The 23953-nt window shown below is 46.3% G+C and overlaps 3 protein-coding genes across 10 annotated transcripts; 2 read left to right on the top strand and 1 right to left on the bottom strand.

Moving 5' to 3' along the window:
• Positions 1-13: 13 nt before the first annotated feature.
• Positions 14-4769, top strand: si:dkeyp-117h8.4 (uncharacterized protein LOC572032 homolog). 4 transcript variants are annotated; one of them, XR_007963737.1, is made up of 8 exons: positions 14-211; positions 336-399; positions 489-544; positions 838-871; positions 957-982; positions 1141-1222; positions 1877-4433; positions 4544-4769. XR_007963737.1 is itself a non-coding variant. In XM_052074124.1 (8 exons), the coding sequence occupies exons 1-8, from the start codon at positions 134-136 to the stop codon at positions 4309-4311; spliced, it is 2577 nt and encodes an 858-aa protein (XP_051930084.1). In that variant the 5' UTR covers positions 14-133; the 3' UTR covers positions 4312-4769. The 4 variants fall into 4 exon arrangements, 3 of the variants coding, with proteins under 3 accessions (XP_051930084.1, XP_051930083.1, XP_051930082.1); XM_052074124.1 differs by having other exon boundaries at positions 1877-2756; positions 2955-4769; XM_052074123.1 differs by having other exon boundaries at positions 1880-4769.
• Positions 4770-4785: 16 nt separating this feature from the next.
• Positions 4786-19111, bottom strand: ppat (phosphoribosyl pyrophosphate amidotransferase). 2 transcript variants are annotated; one of them, XM_052074131.1, is made up of 11 exons: positions 18955-19111; positions 8535-8601; positions 8240-8446; positions 8048-8160; positions 7829-7974; positions 6832-6904; positions 6578-6729; positions 6069-6196; positions 5758-5979; positions 5364-5484; positions 4786-5290 (listed from the first exon to the last, which is right to left on the bottom strand). In XM_052074131.1, the coding sequence occupies exons 1-11, from the start codon at positions 19080-19082 to the stop codon at positions 5118-5120; spliced, it is 1530 nt and encodes a 509-aa protein (XP_051930091.1). In that variant the 5' UTR covers positions 19083-19111; the 3' UTR covers positions 4786-5117. The 2 variants fall into 2 exon arrangements, with proteins under 2 accessions (XP_051930091.1, XP_051930092.1); XM_052074132.1 differs by lacking the exon at positions 18955-19111 and adding an exon at positions 8702-8865.
• Positions 9128-23796, top strand: paics (phosphoribosylaminoimidazole carboxylase, phosphoribosylaminoimidazole succinocarboxamide synthetase). 4 transcript variants are annotated; one of them, XM_052074128.1, is made up of 16 exons: positions 9129-9341; positions 10571-11008; positions 12330-12389; positions 12464-12540; positions 12628-13015; positions 15373-15450; positions 15711-15841; positions 19768-19807; positions 19892-20089; positions 20674-20852; positions 21783-21962; positions 22391-22504; positions 22582-22665; positions 22950-23130; positions 23239-23397; positions 23487-23796. In XM_052074128.1, the coding sequence occupies exons 1-16, from the start codon at positions 9287-9289 to the stop codon at positions 23651-23653; spliced, it is 2529 nt and encodes an 842-aa protein (XP_051930088.1). In that variant the 5' UTR covers positions 9129-9286; the 3' UTR covers positions 23654-23796. The 4 variants fall into 4 exon arrangements, with proteins under 4 accessions (XP_051930086.1, XP_051930085.1, XP_051930088.1 ...); XM_052074126.1 differs by having other exon boundaries at positions 9128-9341; positions 10571-10981; positions 12464-13015; XM_052074125.1 differs by having other exon boundaries at positions 9128-9341; positions 12464-13015.
• The last annotated feature ends 157 nt before the right edge of the window (positions 23797-23953 follow it).

The raw sequence follows: 23953 nt of genomic DNA, 5'->3' as shown, positions 1-23953 counted from the left end.
CACCCAGAGATCCTCTCGTCCAATCACCGTTCGCCCAATGGTAACGGCCAAGTTTTGAACTCAGGGCAGTTTCTGCAATTTCTTTTCTTTATTTTGTCTTCTTCAGTGCTCGGCTCTCTTCCGATTCGTAGTAATGGACGAAAAACTGAAGCATCAACTCGCCACAAATGGCCTGAAATACAAACTATCACTGCGTCGGATTATTCAAAAGGTGCGTGTTTGATGATGAGACGTCATGTATCGTTCGCTCGAGTTACAACATTAGCGCATTTTACTTGTCACATCAAATTCCAAACTTCTTCAATCAATATTTTTATTTCTCCCGCACAAAACAGTACTCCAACCTGCCTTATCAAGACATGGCGATAGAAGTGGACCTCGATAACACCAGTACAAAAGGTAAGATGTTTGTTATTCATGTTGATAATGTTCATGTCAAGGCTCTTGATGAGCATGCTTTGACTTGTTTTTTTTTTTTTTTTTTTTAGATCTGATGCACTACATGACGCTGTCTAAAAAGCAGATAAAGGCGATGGAGTCAGAGGTGCATAAAGTAGAATCTTTTTTTTTTCCTGCTCACCCATCAGTTGACCTAAAAAATACTTCTCATTTGAAATTTGGGACATTTGACTTTCAGGTCTGTTTTTCTTGATGAACCGAAAATGCACTTAATCATCCAACACTGTTTGCACAGTCTGGTGGTTTTGAGGCAAAATTCACAACATATATTTGATCCATGAATGGACCAATGAATTTCCTGCTTCTTTTAGAATTGGTATTATCACCAGTCCTTCTCATCAAGCTGTTTAAACTGACTAAAGTTGAATCTCTCCTCAGAGCCTGTTGGATTCAAGAGGGGACCTTTTACAGCGTAAGTGTCCATTCCATACGATGTAACATTTGTAGACGCGGTGTCATCATTAATACTACGGTACTTTTTCTGCCCACCACCACAGTGCACAATTCCTCCAGTACTTTACCGGTATGTCCAATTTCTTCTTGCCATTGATGGTTTTTCACTAGTCTGCTGTGGGAAAAGTGTCTTTTGTCAGTTGCACATCATCTGGAAAAAAATGTTTACGTGGTGCAAACATGTATTTAGTCTAAATGAATATATATATATATATATTTTTTTTAAAGCTGGACCAAACGCAACAAGATGGTGGACATGATGATGCTGTTTCTTGCCAGATGTCCTCAGATGATGATGATGATGATGATGGTAAGAGCAGAAGTTTATACCTGAAAGAAAAGTGACTTGATGGGATGGAACAGGGGTGTCACACTCATTTTGTCGCGGGCCAAATTGTAGTTATGGTTTGTCTTGAGATAACTTAAGATAGCCTTTATTTGTCCCACACTGGGGAAATTTACAGTTGGACAACTTGGAGGGCCGTTATGAATTTTGGGAAACCACACACTACACAGCGCACAACAAATTGATGAATGAATAGTTCTAAAATCAGGAATCAAGAAAAATGACTGACATTGTGGTTTGCATATGACAATTCGAAATTTGGGTTCAGACTTTAGCAAGCATCATGGAACTTGACATGCTTGATTTGCTTTCACGGGCCGTATAAAATGATGTGGCGGGCCAGATCTGGCCCCCAGGCCAAGACTTTGACGCACGTGGGATGGAGGATTAAAGGGCACAAGTGTTAAATTGACTTGTTTGATCACAGGTGTCAAAAAATAGGCCCGTGGTTGCCATCTGTCCAAAAAAATGCGTTTGACACCCTTGCTTTAAAGGCTTGTACAGTGCAAGAAATATTTCCGATTGGAAATGATGAAAATCACCTAGGAAATACATTTTTAAAAAACCTCAGTATGTCTCCTTTTAAAGTCTGATCTTTTTTTTTTGACCCCACTGCAGGAGTGTCAAACGTGCATTCCCGCCAGAGTTCGCTCAACGGCAGACAAAGCGACTTCCCAGAGACCGATGTCCTCCCTGAGGACCAGGACGAGGAGCTGGAGTTGAGCCTGAGAAGTCAAGGCAGCACTTTGTCCGAGCTCTACCCCAGCATGATCGATCGAATTGGACGGGCGCAGCACCGCTGGCACATTTCCAAGATGGCCAACGGTGTGCTCCGGAAGTACTGCAAGTGGCGACGACAGTCCGGCAGAGGAAGCCACATCAACAGTGTCGTCACGAGCAACAGACAAACCACGCGGAAGAAAAAGATAAAGAATCCAGGATCTGCTTTTACCAACCAACAATACTCCTCTTTGAGGGAGCAAAGCGTTCTGGGCATGGACCCGTCCGCTTTCCCGGAATCTCCTAAATTGAAACGGGTTGAACTAAACGATACCTTCACTGTGGGAGAACAACCATCAACCCCCAGAAGGTTTTCCGTCTCCGCTACCGGACGGAGGCCATCTGTGTGCGCTCTCAGTCCTTCCCTGTTTTCTCAGTCCTCTGAGGCATCCTTGGACATGTTGCTAAGATCCAGAAGGCTTATGGGAGAGGAGCCATCCCCGTGCTTCCTCAGTCCTTCGCAATCTTTTGGTGCCTCTTCAGGAGTGTCTTTGGACCCGCCCTTAGGCTCCAGGAGGTTTTTTTTCCCTGTTGCGAAAGATCAGCAGTCTTCAGGCATGCCTAGTCCTCCACGGTCTTCCGATCACTCTACGGGATTGTCCATTGACCTTTCCCCAGATTCCGAGAGGCTCTCTTGCGCTGCTGCCAAAGAGCAGCCATCCTTGTGGCTCCTCAGTCCTTCACGGTCGTCTGATCCCACCTCGGATCAGTCCCTGAGGTCCAAAGGGCTTTCTCGTGCTGCTGCTGGAGAGCAGCCATCTTTGTCGGTCCTCAGTCCTTCAAAGTCTTCCAGTCCTTCCCCAGACCAGTCACTGAGATCGAAAAGGCTTTTTAACGCTGCTACCAGAGAGCAGCCATCCTTGTGGCTCTTCAGTCCTTCACGGTCGTCTGATCCCACCTTGGACCAGTCCCTGAGGTCCAAAAGGCTTTGTAGTGCTGCTGCCGGAGAACAGCCATCTTTGTCGATCCTCAGTCCTTCAAAGTCTACCAGTCCTTCACAATCTTCCAGTTCTTCCCCAGACCAGTCACTGAGATTGAAAAGGCTTTTTACCTCTGCTGCCGTAGAGCAGCCAGTGTCTTGGGTTCTCAGTCCTTCACGGTCTTCTGGTCCCAACTCGGGCCAATCCCCGAGGTCCAAAAGGCTTTGTAGTGCTGCTACCGGAGAGGTGCCGTCTTCATTGTTCCTCAGTCCTTCAAAGTCTTCCAGTCCCTCTTCAGGCCAGACCCTCAGAGCTAAAAGGCTTTTTAACGCCGCTACCAGAGAGCAGCCATCCTCGTGGGTTCTCAGTCCTTCGCGGCCTTCTGGTCCCTCCTCAGACCTGTCCCTGAGGTCTAAAAGGTTTGCCCTTGCTTCTGCCCAAGAACAGCATCAAACAGCACCGTGGGTCCTCAGTCCATCGCGGTCTGTCGGTCTTTCCTTGGACCTTTCACTGAGATCTAAAAGGCTCGCTATGTCTGCTGCCGATGAGCAGCAGCAGTTGTGCTCGGAGGTCCCAAGTTCATTACAGTCGTCCGGTCCCTCTTCTGACTTGTCTCATAGGTCCAAAAGTCTTTTCTTCTCTGCAGGCGTTGCTGCTGAAAGCACCGAATTTAAAGAGCGACCTGACATTAATGGTTCTCCTGTCAGGCGGAGTCCCTTAAAAGTGGGAATGGTGAACTGGGAAGGCCTTCGAAGATCTGATCAGTCCTTCTCAAGAAGCCCAAACTCTGCTCATGTCCTCGGTCACTCCAGGCCCTCCGCTTCCCCACTACGAAAGCTACTTAGGACCCAGGCACTTCACCCAAAGTCCTCCTTGGGCTCCCCTCAACGGACCCGCAATAACCTTTGCCGGCATTTCTCCTTTGACTCCTCCTTGACAACGGAATGCGCCACATACTCCAAAAAAGACCTGGACGACGATTACAAAAAGCACTACCACAAGTTCGTGTGTCAGAGCAAACCCTCCAACGGGCTCCCCAGCCGGTGTCATTCGTCCCAAACACTGGTGGCGCTGGCTTTGTCACCGCACCGCTTCGAGCTGAGGAAGCGTCACCGGGAGTTGGACCGGGAGAACTTGTCCCACTCCAAGCGCTGGAGCCCCTACTCTCCGGGTTCTAAGCGGCACACAAAAGAGATGCTGAGACGCTGCCTCTGTCTGCCTGACGCCGAGGTTTCCCGGTGCGGTGACTTCAAGCAAAGTGAGTTTCGAGGTTACAGGGGTCGGCCATCGCTGCAGGACTCCATTCGGGCCCGTGGTTTGCCGGAGGAATGCTTTCTTGGTAAATATCCTTGAAACAACAATGCGGTCGGACAGATGGGTTCAGTTTTTCATGTTTTCATCACTGATTGGTTCTCGTCTTTATTGCTATTCAAGAGGACGTTCAGGAGAGGACAATGAAGTCACAAGTTACTAAGGTAACTGAACTGTGTGTTTAAAGGGGAGGGTGGCGATACTGGCTTGAGTCTAAACGTCCAGTCTGGCCTTCGACAATCCAGTTTTTGCTTGTTTTGTGGTACCCCTACAGCGAACTTTTGCTCCTCCTCCTCCTTCTGACATGAACAGAAAATGAAAACAATCTCCTGTGAGGACTCCTTATCAGAATAGAAGCTGTGGTTACCCGCCGTCTGTGTAAAGGTGTTTTAATTCGAGTTGCAGTTTACATGAAAATATTCTGTGTGTATTGCCTGTATTTTCACCATTTTCATGTGTTTGTAATGTTAGTTCCAATAAAACCTGACTAAAAAAGGCTACTTTTGGAGCTTCCTGGTGAATTCAGTCAATGTTTATTTTCCAGCGAAAGAAAACCGCATGTTAATATCGCATATTCAGGACCACCGCGACACTGTACACAGTCGCTCGCTATTAGTACAAAACTCAAGTGTTCTTATTTAAGAAAAAAAACACAAACTAAATCTTTGGTCGGTGGTTTGTGCGTATTAATATATTTTTTTTTAATGTAACAAATACGGTCATATAAAATTGGCTGAACTGAAGTGTTGTAATGGAATATATTTACATAACAGATTCATCAACTACGAGAGTTCAGTCGAGGCACTCCGCTGCTGTAACGTGTAAGGTTTTGACTGTTAGATGGCAGGTCACCACTCCAGTTCCACTGGGTACTTTCCAGTCAGACATGCGGTGCAGTGGCCGACGCTGCCGCCCGACTTGTAAGTGGAGTCGATCATTTTGTCGCCCTGCGTGGACGCGATCCCTTTTTGGACCGCCGTCACCAGGCCTTCTACCGTCAGGTACTGCACGCTGTCGGCACCTTGAACGCAACACATTCAACGCGCAATATAGTCATCGGATGTCAAACGCTAAGTGGGCTGATCGGTCCGTACCGATGTATCCGGCGATGTCCTGGAACTCGGGCTTGTTGGCGATGAGTTCCTCTTTCGTGGGAATGTTGATGCCCATGTAACACGGGAACTTGATGGGAGGAGAAGCAACTCTGATGTGGACCTGTCACAGAGGAGTGCGGCTCAATGCACCGGAATCGCAGCTAAAATTTAACGGACTAATAAAAAGTGAGTCGAGTTTGCCGCCACTGCATAGCACTCATGTCTTTAATTTTTGCTTGCAGGTTAAAGCAAAAAAAAAAAAACAAAAAAAATCTGCAGAAGTATCTTGCATATCGAAAAGTCATAAAGTGGGTCACTCATAAGTCAGGGTTAACACCCTCGATAGAATTTTATGGTCATCGGGTAGTAATGAGGAACGAAGAGTCGAACAAACCTCTGTGGCGCCCGCCTCCTTCAGGAGTTTAATGATGGGCGAGATGGTGTTGCCCCTGACGATCGAGTCGTCAATCAACACGACCCGCTTGCCCGCAAAGTTGTCCGTCAGGGCGCCAAACTTTTTGGCAACGCCCAGCTGCCTCAGGCGGGTGTTGGGCTGGATGAAGGTTCTCCCCACGTAGCGGTTCTTGCACAAAACTTCGATGTAGGGGAGGCCAGACTGCGGGGGGGGGGGGGGGGGGGGGGGGGTGAGTTTAGAATTGAGGAGAGAACTTGGCGGTTTGGTTGGAGATTCGGTTTCTGGCGGACCTGCTGAGCGTAACCCAGCGCGGCGGGCGTAGCCGACTCCGGCACGGTGCTGACCACGTCGGCGTCCGTCGGCGCCTCGATGGCCAATTGTCGGCCGCAACGCTGTCTGACGGTATAGACCATCTGCCCTGTTGCATAAACAGTCTCTGATTACATGCCATCCCACGGACAGACATTTTGGGACATGCATGCTTTAATGCTAGCTAACATTCATGTGGGGTGGGGTGACTCCTAACAGAGAGCGCCATTGACGTCAATCGCCGTCAACTTTTTTTTTTGCGGCCGCAGGCAGAGAAAAGTTTGGTTGGTTTTGTTGACATAGTCATAAAAACACAGCAGACCTTGAAAGACCATTCCAAATGCTTTCAATTGGCTGCCACTCAGGAGGTTCTCATTTTTTTAAAATGGCAGCCACTGGAGGAATTCATCTATCTCTGCCCAGTAGCCCAGCGATGCAGCGGCCGCAGTCACGCGAAAAGGTACAAAAGCAGCACAGTGTAAGCACTAACCTTCAAAAATGGAGTCAGGTCTGGCAAAGTAAACATATTCAAATATGCAGAAGGCGGGGAGGTCCCCCTCGCGACGTGGCACCACACTCAAAGACTTCACACCGTGTCGGGATATCTGGACAATCTCTCCCGGGAGGACCTCCCTGTAATACCTGAGGGTCAAGAGAGAGAGAGAGAGAGACGGGGGGGGTGTTGTGGTCAGTCAGAGGAGGGAATGCGTTCAACATTTCAAGCGGTGTCGACAAAAGACGTACTTGGCGCCGATGGACTGGAAGCTGCACGACTCCGAGGACACGACCCAGCCCTCGGTGTCCGACTCCCCGCCACCTGAGAGCCAATCAAGAGCATGATGAGAAAACAATTATGACTGAAGGCCGTTATGACTGAAACTATACAAAGAAGTCAAGAATAACATTTTGTTCAAGTAACGTTTGAGTAACTGTAATGAGGGGTTTGCTTACAATATGTCACTGATTTGCTACATATGAAAATTTGAAATTTTGGCGCAGATTTGAGCCAACATGATGGAAGTTGTCATCTTTTATTTGCTTTCGAGGGCCTCTTAAAATGATGTGACGGGCCACATCTGGCCCCCGGGCCTCGAGTTTGACACCTGAGCTCGAACCTAATTGCCAGGAAATTGCAGTCAGTATTTTTTTTTTCTTCTTTTAGATCGTCTTCTTTTGAACAAAGTGCAACATCAATAGGTTGTCTTCTTTGAAAAGTGAAACATTCATCATTTGTCCCTTTAAGAAGATTCAACATCGATAAATTGTCTTCTTTTTTTTAAGAAACAAATGTGACAATAGGGTGGCCCGGTAGTCCAGTGGTTAGCACGTTGGCTTCACAGTGCAGAGGTACCGGGTTCGATTCCAGCTCCAGCCTCCCTGTGTGGAGTTTGCATGTTCTCCCCGGGCCTGCGTGGGTTTTCTCCGGGTGCGCCGGTTTCCTCCCACATTCCAAAAACGTGTGGCAGGCTGATTGAACACTCTAAATTGTCCCTAGGTGTGAGTGTGAGTGCGAATGGTTGTTCATTTCTGTGTGCCCTGCGATTGGCTGGCGACCGATTCAGGGTGTCCCCCGCCTACTGCCCGTAGACAGCTGGGATAGGCTCCAGCACCCCCCGCGACCCTAGTGAGGATCAAGCGGCTCGGAAGATGAATGAATGAATGAATGTGACAATTTGCATCATTATTTTTTTTTCCCCAACAACATTTGCTATCGCTTGAACTTGACGACGGGGGCGGCTACCTGATTTGTGCAGTTTGGAGACGGGAACGACGCGCCCGATGCAGAGGGGTCTGTTCCCGTAAGGGTCCCGCACGGCGTAAATGACGTCTTTGAACATCACCAACAGCGAGTACGACGTCGGCGTCTCCGTCATCAGATTCTTAATCCTACAAAGCCATTGGAAGACTTTAATTTCATCGCTGGGGAGGGTGGGGGGTCGGGGGTGATTTCAGGACAAACCTGGCGACCCAGTTGGGCGCGTCCAGCTCCTCCGTGGGCGGCGTAAAGGCCAGCAGCTGGGTGATGAGCTCGCTATCCGAGCTGGTGGAGAGGCCTACGCCGTGACGCATCACCTGCGCGCCAAACAAACAACTCAGTACAGTGCAAGCCCCGCCCCCCTCGCATTCAAATTCCCCAAGCGTCCTCTCCAACCTTTTTCCGCAGGGCGTGCGCGTTGACCAGCTCCCCGTTGTGCGCCACCGCTATCTGGCCGTGCAGCGTGTCCACCACAAAGGGCTGGCAGTTCTGCAGCTCCGACATGCCGGTGGTGGAATAGCGCGTGTGACAGATGCCCAGGTTGCCGTAGCGCAGCTTGAGGAGCGCCTCGGCGGAGAAAGCGGTGCTGACCAAGCCCATTCCCTGAAAATGAAATCGCCCGCGAGCCGTCATAGGAAAGCGATGGAATCGCTGGACGTTAAAAATCTGTTGAGAGAGAATTTGTGTTCACCTTGAGGGTCGTGTATGTTGGCGGACTGGCGCCATCACTTGTAACAACCCCTGCACTTTCCTGACCCCTGAGGAGGCACAATCGCACGGGTCAACGAAAACGGAAAATAAAACCGTGACGGTAACTTGCATCGAGTAATTTAACGCAGAGACTAAAAACGCTATCACCGTCTACGTTTCACTTGTAAATGTAATCAAGGCCCGTCTTCTCTTTTTGCAAGATTCAACATGCATCCAAGTGCGTCATATCTGCAAGGCCTGCAGGCAAACCAGACAGGTTTCGTCAAGCGGCAAGGAAAATCTCAAAAGGGGTCAGGGCGGGAGGAGTTGTTGCCTTGTTGCGGGTCGCAGTCTATTTACCAAGCTGCTTCTCAGATTACACTCGGCCCCTCCCGCTCGGTACGTAGCTTAAGCCAGTGGTGAGACTGCTTTCCTGTGAGGGGGGCGTTGCTTTCGGGTTTAAGCGCCTGGTTGCCTAGGGAACTGAGCAGCAGAGCCAGACGGATTGAGGGTGGGGGGTGGGGAAAGCGTTTCCACGTCAGCTCGAAAAAGGCACTGGAAGGAAGGTGGAGGGGGGTGAGCTGGCTCTGGTGTGGGGGAGGGACGAGGCGGTGGCGGCTCAGCACGAGGCTCAGAGCAGAGTCACATTTGAGCTTGGTCTCGGGTGAAAGTCTGAGGAGGCTCAGCGTCGAACGTGGCTGGAAGAACCGCCCGGGCCTTGAAAGCGACAGGAGGCCTCGGCCAGACGCGACAATGGAGGAGGTGGGGGCACATCAGAGAGGCGGCTACACCTCCTCAGCACCCGAAGGTAAAACTTCAGAGCGGGAGGGGTGGGCAATTCGTTTTCCAAATGGGACAAAGTGGAATGCTCGTTGAGGGCCACGCCAACATGCTACGCTCAGTTATTGCTCTCCAAAAATGATGCCAAATATATTTAAAGCATGACACTGCATTTGTTTTAATAAACTGCTGTCTGTTGTTACAATTAGGGGGGGGAAATGTACATCATTACATATATTAAAGTCCCTATAAGTGAAAATGGTAAATTTGATTTGATTAAAAAAAAAAAAAAATCAGCAAGTGTGAAAAATGAGGCTTTAAAATTCAAGCCATTGTTTACCCTCTCAAAGTCAGTGGGCGTGTCCGCTCGGTGCGCTGAAGCCACACCCCGCTCAACTGTCATGGGCCAATCAAATCCCAGGACGCCTACGGATAATTCGCACGCCTACAAAGTCGCATGTCGCAAATACCATGTGGCCAATCACTGGAATATATCGCATCGAGTCGCAACGGGGCTTCCGAGCGCACGACGCAAGGCGCTAGCCAGCAGCTAGCCCGCAAGCTAATCGGCGCCACCCTCAGTCGGCGTATACGCGAACGGGCTCGTCCGTGGAGTCACATCCTCGCTTGCTGTTGCGTCAGTTTCCGAGTCCGCTAATGCCAAACGACACCGTGTGTCGTGGGGCACCATTTTAGCCACGCCCCAAAAATAAATCGGAAAAAAACACTCCACGAAAATCAGAACTTGGATGGTGGACGGCTGACACCATTGAACTTTTTAGGTCATGATCATTATCGCAATTAAAAAAAAAATAAAAAATTATAATAGACATTTTTTTAAAGTCTGCGACTAAAATACATTACGGGACACATCAAGCCGTCTCTGGTTTCAAATTTGCTGTAGATAGAAATCAGAGAATAGTAATTACAGTTGAGAGGGTGAACTCCTTCGATTTGTATATAATTTAGAAAAATAGAAAAGTCAAACAATGGTTCTAAAATGATGACTTGATTAGTACAATAGTTGTCGATGAGTTTGATGAACTGTGGATGAATAGATTACTTTTGACACCTTTATATGGTGAAAAACAGGTTAGATGTGCAATGCAAAAAAAAAAAAAAAAAACCAACAAAAATTTCCGTTTTAGAGTGTACCCAACTCAGCCTTCCTACATTGTCCATTTAAAAAAAAAAAGATATTTAGCTCCTTATCTATGGCAGAGGTCATGCCCTTCCTTCCATAATGTTGAAAAACAGGCGTCCAGGTTCAAGGGGCCCTACTTGGGGTGGAGGAAGGCCGCCACTGGACGGACGAGGAGGTCCGAGCGCTGCTGTGCGTCTGGGCCGACCGGCGCGTCCGCGAGAGCCTCAAGAGCACGCTACACAACAAGTACATCTTCCAAGAGATCTCCAGCCAGATGCAGCGCACCTTCGGCGTGGTGCGCAACTGGAAACAGTGCCGCACCAAATACAAGAACCTCAAGTACGACTACAAGATGGCCAAGAGCACCCACGCGGCCCGCGCCGGCCGCAGCGGCAGCCCGGGCAAGTACATGAAGTTTTTCCACGAGGTGGAGGCCATTCTGCTGGGCGGCGGCCCGGAGGAGGGCTCTCTGGGGATGAAGAGCAGGTTGTACGATGGGGAGAAAACGCCAGCGGCTTGCGAAAGTGAGGTCATCGTCAAGACTGACGATTGTACGTGCGCCTTGTTCTTTACGTCTGACGTGACTTGAGCGAGCTAACGGGACGGTGACATTTTTTTTAATGTTACAGTTGAAAACAAAACTAATAGCGCACCCCCCACAAACAAATAAAAATAGGCACAAATTAGGTAAATTGCGTACTATTTTTCTCGATTCCTAAAGTTAGATACTAATTTAGTATTGTAAAATAGTAAAATATTCTGTCTATAATTCATAACATTTTAAAAGTGTTAAGGGACACCCTAAAAAAAGTTATTTTACTCAATATATTTTTTTAATTAATTGGAAATTAATTTTATTCTGCAAATATCAGAAAATGACGGACTTAAAAAAAAAAAAGTCAAAATTTTCACCCACCAAGGCAGCACTTCATCACAAAGCCAAAGATTTACGCTTGTCAATTAGTAATGCAAATTAATCGTATTTTCATCTGGAGATGCAGCACTTCATCCCCCTGGGCACCAAAGTGCACTTTGTTTAGTTCAACATGTGGAGGCGAAACTCCCACCATCAAGCCACTCAATTCCATTTGTCAATTAGCGTCGCAGATCTGTGCATGCGGCGCACGCAGCAGGCACACAAAACACAAACCCGCCAAAACAACCGAGCTACCAAGTCACGGCGGAGAAACTCGGTGGTATATTAAGATATTTTGTGATGTTTTCTTTAATCAATGTATATCTTCTCAGTGAAAAACTCTTGAACCTGCTTTGAGATGATTGCATGACTTGGTAACTTGCTTGGCTAAGCGACTTCAGAGATGGACTCTTGAACCTGCTTTGATGACTTCATAGTCTGCTTTGCTTTGAATTGTCGAAACTTGATTGTGATCAATGCCACTTGGTTACACAACAAACAGTGTGGCGTAGGGAGAGATGAGAATGGCCACTCACCCCTCCCGACGCACACACTTTAGAGGATAAAAGGAGGGGAGCGATGCTCCTCAGTAGAGTCTGCTGTGGGTAGCGTACGGACGCCCAGCGAGTATCGAAGCTCACTCTGCTGAGGATGTTGGCTCTCCATCCTACTGGCATACGGTAAGAGTATATCATCTTTAGCTTCATACAACTTGTTTGAACTGTGTTATCATTTCTGTGTGGGACCAATAGAGTGCCTATTGTTGGTAGCCAGAAGTGTCTTGTCGTTATATCTGAGTGCCTATCTCCGACGATCCTTTATAAAACTTGATATTCATTCAAATTGAGTATCAGAAGTGTTTCAAAACAGCAGGAATTCGTTATAATCCTTGTGATGATTGAATGTAACTTGAAAAATGAGCACGTACGATTAAATGTCGTTTCCTGCGCCGTCAGATGACAACAGCGACCATTACGACGTGGACAGCGACATGGATTCCAAATGGAGAGGACGAGGTAAAAACGCCTGACGATCGATGCCGATCTTGGCTCCCTTTCGTTCATTCCCTTGCGGGTGTCGATTCAAACAGCGGCCGAGCCGTCGGCCGCCGACCAGCTGCACGTGGTCACCGTGTCGGACACGGGTCGCAACTGGAGCGACCAGGAGGTGCGAGCGCTCATTCGGGTGTGGTCCGACGAGCGGGTGCGGCGGCAGCTGGAGAGCTCCACCAGAAAGCGGGACGTCTTTACGCAGATCTCCAACCGGCTGATGCAGCAGGGCATCGAGCGCGACTGGAAGCAGTGCCACACCAAGTACAAGAACCTCAAGTACCTCTACCGCTCGCTGCAGAAGGGCAGGACGGACGAGGCCGACCCCAAGCGCCTCATGAGGTACTACGGCGAGGTGGACGCCATTATGAATCGCAGGGCCAGGGGCTCGTGGGCGGACCGCCGCGGCGACTCGCGCCCGAGTGCTGCGCCGGAGGCCGACGCTCACGCCATGAGCGAGGCGGAGGAAGGGAGATGTTGCGACGAGTCGGCGTCACCGGTGCACCTCGCAAAGATGCCGCCGGAAGAACAAGGGATGAAAACAGGAAGTGGTCATCACTTGGACCAGTGGCACCCACCGGACGTTACTACAGGTACACCTTTACTTCCTGTTTGTTTTGAACTTGAATTCATTTAATTCATCCATCCATCCATTTTCCGAACCGCTTAATCCTCACTGGGGTCGCGGGGGGTGCTGGAGCCTATCCCAGCCGTCTTCGGGCAGTAGGCGGGGGACACCCTGATTCAGTTGCCAGCCAATCGCAGGGCACACAGAGACTAACAACCATCCACGCTCACATTCACACCTAGGGACAATTTAGAGCGTCCAATCAGCCTGCCATGCATGTTTTTGGAATGTGGGAGGAAACCGGAGCACCCGAAGAAAACCCACGCAGGCCCGGGGAGAACATGCAAACTCCGCACAGGGAGGCCGGAGCTGGAATCGAACCCGGTACCTCTGCACTGTGAAGCCGACGCGCTAACCACTGGACTACCGGGCCGCCCTCATTTAATTCAGGGGTGGGCAATTACTTTTTGCATAGGGCCACATGAGAACCAGAAAATATTATGGAGGGCCGGATCAAAAGGGTGAACTAAATTCGACATAATATTAATTGGATTTATTTATTTAAAAAGCAATATTTTGCATTGTTTGGCACGTTTTTCAGACTAAGAGTACATTATTCCGTCGTATCGAACGGGATTTGCTTGACTTGGCGCTACTGCGGGCTTCCGTATCGTCTCCCCCTTCCTCCCAATGCTCTGCAACTTCAAGTAACTGTGCCACCTGGCGTCGAAATGCCTGTCATTACAAGTCCAAATGAAATGAATGCAGTCATTGACATCGGACCTTAAATTGTGTACCAACCTTCGGTGGGCCGGATTAAAAAGACCAACGGGCCGGATTTAGCCCGCAGGCCGTAGTTTGCCCACCCCTGGTTTAATTAGTCAATATATCTTGGGATATATCTAATAAAGACAGTTAAAAAAAATAAGAAAAATCACATTTACTTTCACTGTTGGGGGCAGCACTTGGTCGTCGTGCCGCATGCATTTGCTGCATGCGCCACATGGTCAAAAACAAATCTGCTTTTGTTTTTGGCTTTGACATGATAGCGTATCTCTAGGCGAGCGCTCACTTGAAAATGGCGCATGTGAGGCGATCTTAGCTTAGCGTATTTTCCACATCGAAAGGCGCACTTGATTATGAGGCGCACCTTCAACGACATACGAGTTTTTTTTTTATTTTACACATGAAAACATAACATTAAACGAATAGCACCCCTCCAAAATAAATACATAAAAATAGGCACAAATTAGGTCGATTCCGGACGATTTTTCTCCATTCCTAAAATTAAATACTAATGAAGTATTGTAAAACTGTCAAATATTCCGTCTGTAATTCATCTCGCTATAATAAGTGTTAAGGGACCCCCCAAAAAAACCCACATTATTTTACTCATAATGCGTTTTGTTAAATTAAGTGGACAGTTACCAGAATTTTATTTTGCCAAATATCGGAAATAATATTGGACGGGAAAAAAAAATAAAAATATTCATTGTATTTTCACCCACTGAGGCAGCACTTCATCACGAAGCCAAACTTGTCCATTTTGTTGTGGAAAACACGGTGAACTAAGCTGAGATCGGCTAACGTGCGCCATTTTCAAGTGAGCGCTGGTCTACACAGAAACGCTATCGTGTCAAACCAAAAACAAAGCTTGGCCGATTTTGTGATTTTTTTCTCTCCATACATTGGGATGGTTGTTCGTCTATGTGTGCCCTGCGATTGACTGGCAACCGATTCAGGGTGTCCCCCGCCTACTGCCCGGAGACGGCTGGGATGGGCTCCAGCACCCCCCGCGACCCTAGTGAGGATCAAGCGGTATGGAAGATGAGATGAGACATTGGGCGCACCGTTTTATAAGACGCAATCTACAATGCATCCACTAGATGGAGCTACGCTCAAGTTAACACCAACAGAGCGATCAGATGTCAGTAAAACTTATTTCATATAGCAGCGACACAGTTCACTTAAGCAAAAGTCATAATATTGACTCGTAAACGTTGAACTCTCTTGCCGCTGCTCTATTTCCGTCTTCAACTGCGTAACCCGATCGCCTTAAGTTCAAACTCGGCGTTGTCAGCATGTCTCGAGCGAGGAGCCATTTTGGGGTTGAAATATTACCGTAATGACCATAGCACAAGGCACATCAGATTTTAAGGCACGCGGTGAGCTTTGAAGAAAATGGAAGGCTTTTAGGCGTGCCATTTAGTGCGGAAAATACGGTAATAGATTACGTCAATTGTGACATCACAATGTGTCAAAATTCACAAGAGCGTGCTTTATGGAAAATAGGGAACTTATTCAAGATCGATGAAGTTAGTTGAGCATTTTGGCTTGCAAAAAAACCTGCCTTCTCAATCTTTTATTTTGTGTTTTTTGCAGGATGCTGTGAAAGCAGCTTCGCGCACGGTGACACTTGGTCGACCGGCCGGGGGAGGAAGAGGAAGGCGGACGATGAAGGTTGGAAAATGTGTCCAATGATTGCATAATGACTTCACATGACAGCCACAAGCCTTTGTAATTCCCGACCGGTCGACTCGCTCCCTCCCGAGTCCCATGATTTTGCCTCTTAATGAAATGAGGGCGGATAGTGCGACGTTTGTCACCGCGGACAAAAGGCCAGACTCATGACACAACCACTGAAAGAAACCTTTTGCAAAAAAAAATAGGAGAGGGGAGGGTTTCATTCTTTTGTCTTTGTTTTTTCGCCCCCACCATAGGCGCTCTACTGACACCAGAGAAAAAAATTGCAGACGGTGTGAACTTTAAAGAAGAGCAGACTCACGTTCCGATCATAGAAGTCCTTTCGGTCTGCTCGATGGCCGACCAAGATGCACCCCCACAGACGCAGGTAACTCTCATTAACCCTTTCATGCACCTCGTCACCTGATAACACGACTAAAGTTGTCCACGGTAGTAACCGCTGGGTCCCTGAAAGGGTTAATCGTATTGAGAATGCCACGTTCACTTCATCCGCGGAAGGTCACACAGTACACGGTCACTACTCTGGGAAGTACGGATCAAACTAATATGATTACAACCATGTGTGAAATTGCTATCACGTGACCGTGGCGGAGTTACCGGGTAGGTGACATTTCACCGAGTGAGTGTAGGGAACGCATTTCCCAACGGCAGCCATTTTGTAAAACCGTTTTTCAGAGGACTTATTGTTTTTTTGCATTGTATGTATTGTAGTATTGTAGTATTGCATACAGTATTGTATGCAATGCATGCAATACTGCTAATGGGCTACGGGGTTGTCAGTTCCTCCACCTACTCCCAATTATAGGGAAACATTCCATTCATGCTAGTACGGCTGGCACAAAGCCCATGAGCAGAACACTTTTTTTTTTTAACAAAGTTCTACTACTTATGCACCGTACACATTTGCAAATCCTGTAGTCTACATCAAAACATGTTTGTTAAGAAAAAGCCGCTGTATGTTTTAAAGTAGAATACACGCACCTCCTGTTCCAGATTTAAAAACGGGTGTGATGGCCGCCGACATGACACATTTGCTCGGGAAACAGTCGCCGGAGTAGTTCATTAAATTGGGAAGAACCGAGGTTCGGATACGGGAGCGTCTGTTCATAAAAACACAAATTCACAGCACCCTCTATATGCTTTGTGAGCCACAAAGCCGAGGGTGTTAAAATGTTTTCACAGCATAGGATATGTCAACATATGTTGGTCATGCACTAAGCTTCGAAATATTGACGTAAGCAACTTGTGGCGGGGGGGAAAAAATGTCAGACTAGTTTTAGTGCAAAATATTAGAAGAAAGACTTGTTTTAATTGGGTACACTTAACATTTTTGTCATTTTCATCGTCATTTGTGTGGAGTTGGGTGTTGTCAAGCTTAAGTCAACTCGGTCGAATGGGAATGGCAATTGATATTAAAGCGTTCAGTCTTTCGAGAGACATTTTAAAAACAGCTTGCTAACTGAACCCAGATGCAAAGTGAGCTCACTGAACGACGTGCTCGTTGAACGCTAACATTGGCCAAAAATGACAAGCTTGTCATCGTCCACCTTTTCAGCAAATTTACGTATTTGTTGTTCGCATTTACATTGTCCACATTTAGTTTACACGTAGACGCATACAGCGACTTACCAACTTCTTCATACGAAATTTTCAAGTTCCGAAACGCCTCGACAGGAAAATATTGCCTCTCGTCACGAAAGATAAGAAAAAAAACAGTATGCTGCTTGCATCTCCGACTTTCATGAACGCAACATACTTCTAGCTGCTGTCCCTTTAGCTACGAACAGCGTCTCTACTTGGAACATTTTCAAGTGAAGAAATGTCTTCCAGAACCAATTAATTTCATAAGTACGGGTACCACTGTACATGATTATTATTGTCCATTTTATTTAGCCATCCAGTTTTTAGCTAAAATTAGCTAAAATTTACAATTGACACAACCAGTGTCGTTGGCCTGCATGATGCTAGTTACTTTCTACAAGCAGTGGGGTCGTAGAAAGTATTTCTTCTCATCCTTCACTTACTTTTGATCTGCCAAACATCACTAAAGCAGTGACAAATTGTTCTTTCATAGTGCCCCCGCTGAAAAAACAAAACGAAACAAAACATCATTCGGCTATGGTAGCAGGTATCGTGAACCGCGATTGTTTGTCTCACTTTATCTAACATGTCACGGTCACCTTAAGACAGATGGCCTTTTGTTTTGTTCCCAACGTGAAGCTGAAGTGAGTCTGCTGCTGCTCAGTGCAGGAGCGAATCTGTTCGAGTGGGATACGGCTGGTGACCAGCATCAAAAATAAATACAAAGATAACAATAATAATCTGAATAAGGATATGAAAAATCCTTCACTTTTGCTCTTAGCCACTTTAAGCCACTCTTGGGTCACGAGGTAAAACAACCAAAAGATAGTAGGATGCGCCATTTTAGATTTGAGAGCAACCCCGTCTGTGACAGCATGAAAACATTACATATACGTACAGATTTTGCAGAGTTGTTTTGTTAAATTGAAGTGTTTGTTTGCCGTAAATGGGTTAAAGTACAACCGAGATCTTGGATATGTGACACGGTCACCGTGTAAGTGGCCGCTGAACAATATGGACGTGCAATCTGGTGAGTAGATGTCACTCATGGCTAAATACATAATTTGGTTATCAAAAGACATTCCGAAATGTTTTCGTTACTTAATAAAATAACACCACTATTCAGGCAAAAGCAAACAATATCACCATCAGAGTCACCGTTCCACTCCATATTGACTGTCATGTATACATATTACCGAGTTATATTTTTTCATCCATTTTATGTTCACGCTCTCTTTAAAAATAAGATAAGCAGTTACTCAGTACTTGAGTACCTATTGGAAGGAATACTTTTTACTTGCGCAAATCATATTCTAAATGAAAGGTACCAGATGTGTCCAAGTAACAAAGTAAAAATACTGGAGGTAGAAATTTTGGGTCTCTCCTTAACTGAAGTGTTGATTTTCCCAGCCTAGCTTTTAGTTTTACTCCTTAGATTTTTACCCCAATATCTGCGGGTGCTATCTATTCCTTACATTTAAAAAAGTGTTTTGAATCTCTTTTGAGATTTTGTTCTTTCCATTTAAAAAAAATACCTATCCGGATTAGTAGCGCCCCCGTCAAAACTTTGGACAGCGTACTCTTTCCTTGACATTTCTGGCTACTCAAACAACCTTTGACTTTAATAGCCAGAATGTAAAGAATGTCAAACCAAATTTAACATCATTGTCACACGACGACTGGCGTTGGTCATTGAACGCATCTCGGCACAAACTTTTGCCAACGCTCGCTAATAGGAGCTCGTTGTTCATTTTGAACGCCACCGTTAGAAACCGGTGAATAAATAACACCGAAATTGCTCTTTTATTTTGGGATGGGTGGGTGATTTTCTAACCCTAAATACCGCATGTGCCTCGGGTGACTTGAAAAGCGTCGCCGAGATGCTTCCGTTTACGTTACCTGTGCTGCAACGCCACAAGTCCCAGGGTGAGCACCTGAGCCACCTCAAGCTGGGTCGGCCACTCTCCGGCCGCCACACAGCCGAATACCCCGCACTCTTCCCCGATACCGGACTCCTCGAACTCCATCTCGCCGCTGCCTGCTCACTCGTCCGGTACGGCCGCTCTGGTAGTGTTGTTCCAAGTGGTCGAAGGGTGATCTGCGCATGCGCAAAACTCTCAGCTCTTGCTCCCAGAACACGTGCAAAAACAGGAGCGTTTCTTACAAGACATGGTCGATTTAAAAACACATTAAAATTGCAGAAAATCAGTTAGAGGTGAGAGCACGTCACGTCGAGGCCAACCGTTGTCTTAAAATAATCACAAGTTAGCAGTTTTGTAACACCGGCGCCATGACTTAAACTTCAAAAGGCGCAATCAAGCATCTCGACGGGCTGTGAGATAAATTTGACAACAAATCACCTCTATCGAGCAAATCAATAGTGTTGAGCCGGCAGGTTGGGGGAATTGTCTCGCTGTGTCACTAACAAGAAGAACATTGTGAAAGTTTCATAATGTAATCCAAAAAAAATTGGCCTCTTCTTGACAAGCGTTAGAGTAGGGGCGTCTTCCCACCCACGTGACAAATGTCAGCTCTTGTGATTGGTTCAATTGAGTGAGTGGAGAGCTGTGATTGGCTGTCAGAGCACTTATGAAACGCTCTATTTCCGTCTTCTGCCTTGCACTGCGTGCACGCCTCCGGATCTCATCCTCGCTTGACAACTTTTTTGCGTGGCTCACACTTTTGTTTGTATTTGTTTTATTTGTCGTTTAGCTTCGCGGCGCGTCGAAAAGAAACATGACTTCAACACAAGGTACAGTACAATATTTTGGATTTTGCAACAATTGAAAAAAAAGTCGCACCTTTTAAGATGGCCTCTCTCTTGTGGTCTTTTTAGAGCTGAGCATCGGACAGAAGCTGAACGAGGGCAAGACCAAGCAGATCTTCGAGATCGTGGATGAGCCCGGATTGGTTCTGGTGCAGTCCAAAGACCAGATTACTGCCGGGAATGCAGTGAGGAAGGACCAGATGGAGGGCAAAGCGGCCATCGCCAATAAAACCACGAGCTGCGTGTTTGAACTGTTGCAGCAATCCGGTGAAGAAAACCAACAAAGCGACATTCATACACGCTGTCTGCTAGATTGGCAAATGCAGGGGAAAAAAGCCTCTAAATTAGTAGTTCCAGCCAGTGCTCAAACGCCGGTGCAGTAAATAGAGCAATTTAATGGCAATAACTATCCTAAACTCAACTTTATTTAATTTAATGTAATCATCAACAACAAACAAAGAAAACGTACTTTTTTATCTCTATAAATTTATAGGCGTATAAAAAAGGATGATGCATGTTTTTTTTTCAGTGATAATGTAACTAACTTGATACCATGTAAATGATTATGATGAGCTCTGTTAACTTTTTGCTGTGTTGAAAGTCCACACTCACGTTGTCATGTGCCGTTGCATTAGCCCAATTCTTGGGTCACTCGTCACGCCGCTTAAATTAATTGTCTAACTGTAACCCATCTGCAACTCATGAAATCATCAAATCTTGCACATGAGCACCTTGTGACTTGTAATGAAGCAGAACGTTAAACGATGTTAACCCCCCCACTTGGCTCTCATTTCAGCATTTGACAGTCCTTTTAATTTTTTTTTTTGTACCTGCCCCCAAATGTCTTGCAGGCATCAAGACTGCCTTCGTGAGGCAGCACTCAGACACGGCGTTTGTGGCGGCGCACTGTGAGATGATTCCCATCGAATGGGTGTGTCGCAGGGTTGCCACCGGCTCGTTCCTGAAGAGGAACCCTGGTGTGAAAGAGGGCTACCGCTTCTCCCCGCTGAAGATGGAGATGTTCTTCAAAGTGAGTCCGCCGCGCAATTCAAAACACTTGCGCCGGTGCGCTTTTGTTCAAGTTCCACAAGGAGCAAGAAGTGAAGTGCACCTACAACACACACAGTTGGGTCACATGCAAATAAGCAGTTGTTCACCCGAATTCTACTGCTTGGCCAATGCTAAGTAGAGATTTTTGTTACCATGATGACTAGGAGCAGTTTGGGTGTGGCGACTTGTTAAGCTCCAAGCTTGCACAAAGTGCAAAGCGCAGGTGAGCAAGGATCGTATTTTCACTGGTGGAAGCAGTTAATATAATTTATTTTTAATAAATTAATTATTAATAATATTGATATTATTAAATAATTAATAATTTTTTATATATATAATTAGTTTGCAGTGAGAATAGTTGGAGAAAAATGTTTTAAAATGAATAAGTAAAATATTTCAATGCAGAGCGTTGATCTGCAAATTAAAACCAGTTATCCAGAAAATCAAAGTTTTTCTTAATTATTTTTTAAATTAATCACAGAATAAATAAAAACATTTAAATGTAGCATGAATACACCCCAAAGCGGTGATTGTATTTTCATTCATGTTGGCAGCACTTCATCAAGCTACAAAGTTGCGATTGTTAATTATATTTTTTTTTCATGTGTCAGCAAACGCAAAGATTTACAATTTTCACCAAGTTGTATGCGGTTACTTCACTTTGACCCTTGTCATTTGAATTTTATTTTCCACATCAACATTTCTGCCCCGCCCCCTTTATGTAATGCAAATCTTACATTTTGGCATGTTTTGTATTATGCAAATATGACCGGGACAGTTGAATCAAACTTATTCCATGCGGGACACGCCTCCAGCCTCGCTCGGGTCAAATCCTGAATTCACAGCTCGTATTCTGCCCCCCCCCCCCAAACGTGTATGGAATGAAGCAAATACCGCTTGGCTTCTTCAGGACGACGCCAACAATGACCCGCAGTGGTCGGAGGAGCAGCTGCTGGAGGCCAAGTTCTGCCCCGCTGGCCTCGGCATCGGCCGCTGCGAGGTAGACATAATGAACCGCAGCACTGTGGCCATCTTCGAGATCCTCGAAAAGGCCTGGGCCACGCAGAACTGCACGTTGGTTGATATGAAGGTGGGTGGCTCTGTCTGTCTGTCTATCTGCGGTCATACAGTATGTGCATGATTTTTTTTGAATGCCTGTGATGTGGGAGGTTTTTTTTGGGGGGGGGGGCGGGTGTTGTTTAATTTTTGACAATTGAGTTTTGGTGATTTGGTGTGCATGTGAGATTTTTGGCTGTGTAATCTATTGTGGGTGAGGGGGCTTTTTTTGTTAGTTTTTCACTCGACGAAAGCTAAAACAAACCGTTTTTCTTGCTCTAAAAACGGCTTTTAAAAAAAATAATTGACGTTTTAAAAAGTCAAAATAAAAACTAAAAAAAAAAATTCCCAGAAATGTAATTGGTGTGAGTGAGCAATTTGTTTTTGTGTGTGTCACTTGCTGCCCCCTGCTGGCAAAGTACGCTAGTAATGATTCTGAAATGTGCTTTGCTTGGCTTCCAGATCGAGTTTGGCGTGAACGTGAAGACTCAGGAGATTGTTCTGGCCGATGTGATCGACAACGACTCGTGGAGACTGTGGCCCGCCGGAGACAGAAGCCAGCAGAAAGATAAGCAGGTTTGTCTCGTTTTATTTATTTTTTTCCATTTATCTGAACAAACTCATTGACTTGAATTCCCCACCCCCCACCCCAGGTTTACAGAGACTTGAAAGAGGTGACCCCTGAGGCCATGCAAATGGTGAAGAGAAACTTTGAGTGGGTCTCCGAAAGGGTCAAGGTGCGCCAAATCCTTTTTTTTTTAGTCTTCTTATCAGAAGAAGCATTTGAACTTTGTATCTTTTTTTTAATCAATTTTGGTAGGTGGCATTCCCAATCAATCATGTTGGAGTGAACTCCAAACTGCTTACGCATAAACAAATACATTTATCAGTGCAGGTCAGCCGAAATGAATTGTTTTGGCTTGAAAAATATCTACGGTACTTCTAAATATGGTCATAGGCTTAGTTTTGGGGGCTAAATGAATGCCGCTAACTGTACCTTATGCTGCTGCGCCTGGCCTAGCTGTTGCTGGAGTCCCAAGCCAATGGCAGGGTGGTGGTCCTGATGGGCTCCACTTCTGACATGGCCCACTGCGAGAAGATCAAGAAGGCCTGCGGCTCTTACGGGATTCCTTGCGTGCTGCGCGTCACCTCTGCGCACAAAGGCCCGGACGAGACTCTGCGCATTAAAGCGGAATACGAAGGTTGGTCCCTCAACATATTAATTCGATTTTGATATTCATTGTTATTATTATTTTTGAATTCGATTGATGGATAGATGTGTCATCAGAATGTTCTCCTATTTTTACCAGGAGATGGCGTTCCCACAGTGTTTGTGGCGGTGGCTGGCCGGAGCAACGGCCTCGGTCCCGTGATGTCGGGTAATACGGCTTACCCCGTCATCAACTGTCCGCCCATCACGTCTGACTGGGGCTCCCAGGATGTGTGGTCCTCCCTTCGTATGCCAAGCGGTGAGTCCAACTTTTGATTTTATTCAGTTTTTTTTTATTATAATTGATGAAATCACCCATTCAAAGTCTTTCTTTCTCTTTCGCTACAGGTCTGGGCTGTTCGACGATCCTCTCCCCGGATGCAACCGCTCAGTTTGCAGCTCAGATCTTCGGTCTGACCAATCACCTGGTGTGGTGCAAGCTGAGGGCGTCCATGCTCAACACCTGGGTGGCCCTCAAGGTGGCCGACAAGAAGCTCCAGGCCTGCACCATCTGAGCCAATGTCACAGAATCATCATCATCATCATCATCATCATCATCCCTTTGGTCCGATTAATCTCTTATGATGAAGCAAATCTGGAACAAAATTAATCTTCCAACCATTCCATCCCAAATAAATTGGTAAACTTTGTAACAAAATGTCTCTGATCTTTTACCACAACATGGGATTAATATTGTTTTTGTGGAATATGAAGTAAAGGAGCAAAATCCAACTGTTTTTAGCTTTAGTTTAGCTTAGTTTTTTAGGCAGCGCTTTTGACTTGTTGAGTGAAAATGATATCACAGTGCCTAAGGG

This window comes from Hippocampus zosterae, chromosome 8 (assembly GCF_025434085.1).
Source record: "Hippocampus zosterae strain Florida chromosome 8, ASM2543408v3, whole genome shotgun sequence".
Classification (NCBI taxonomy): Eukaryota; Metazoa; Chordata; class Actinopteri; order Syngnathiformes; family Syngnathidae; genus Hippocampus; species Hippocampus zosterae.
Note: the sequence above shows the minus strand (reverse complement) of the source record. Positions and strands in the feature narration are given on the sequence as shown.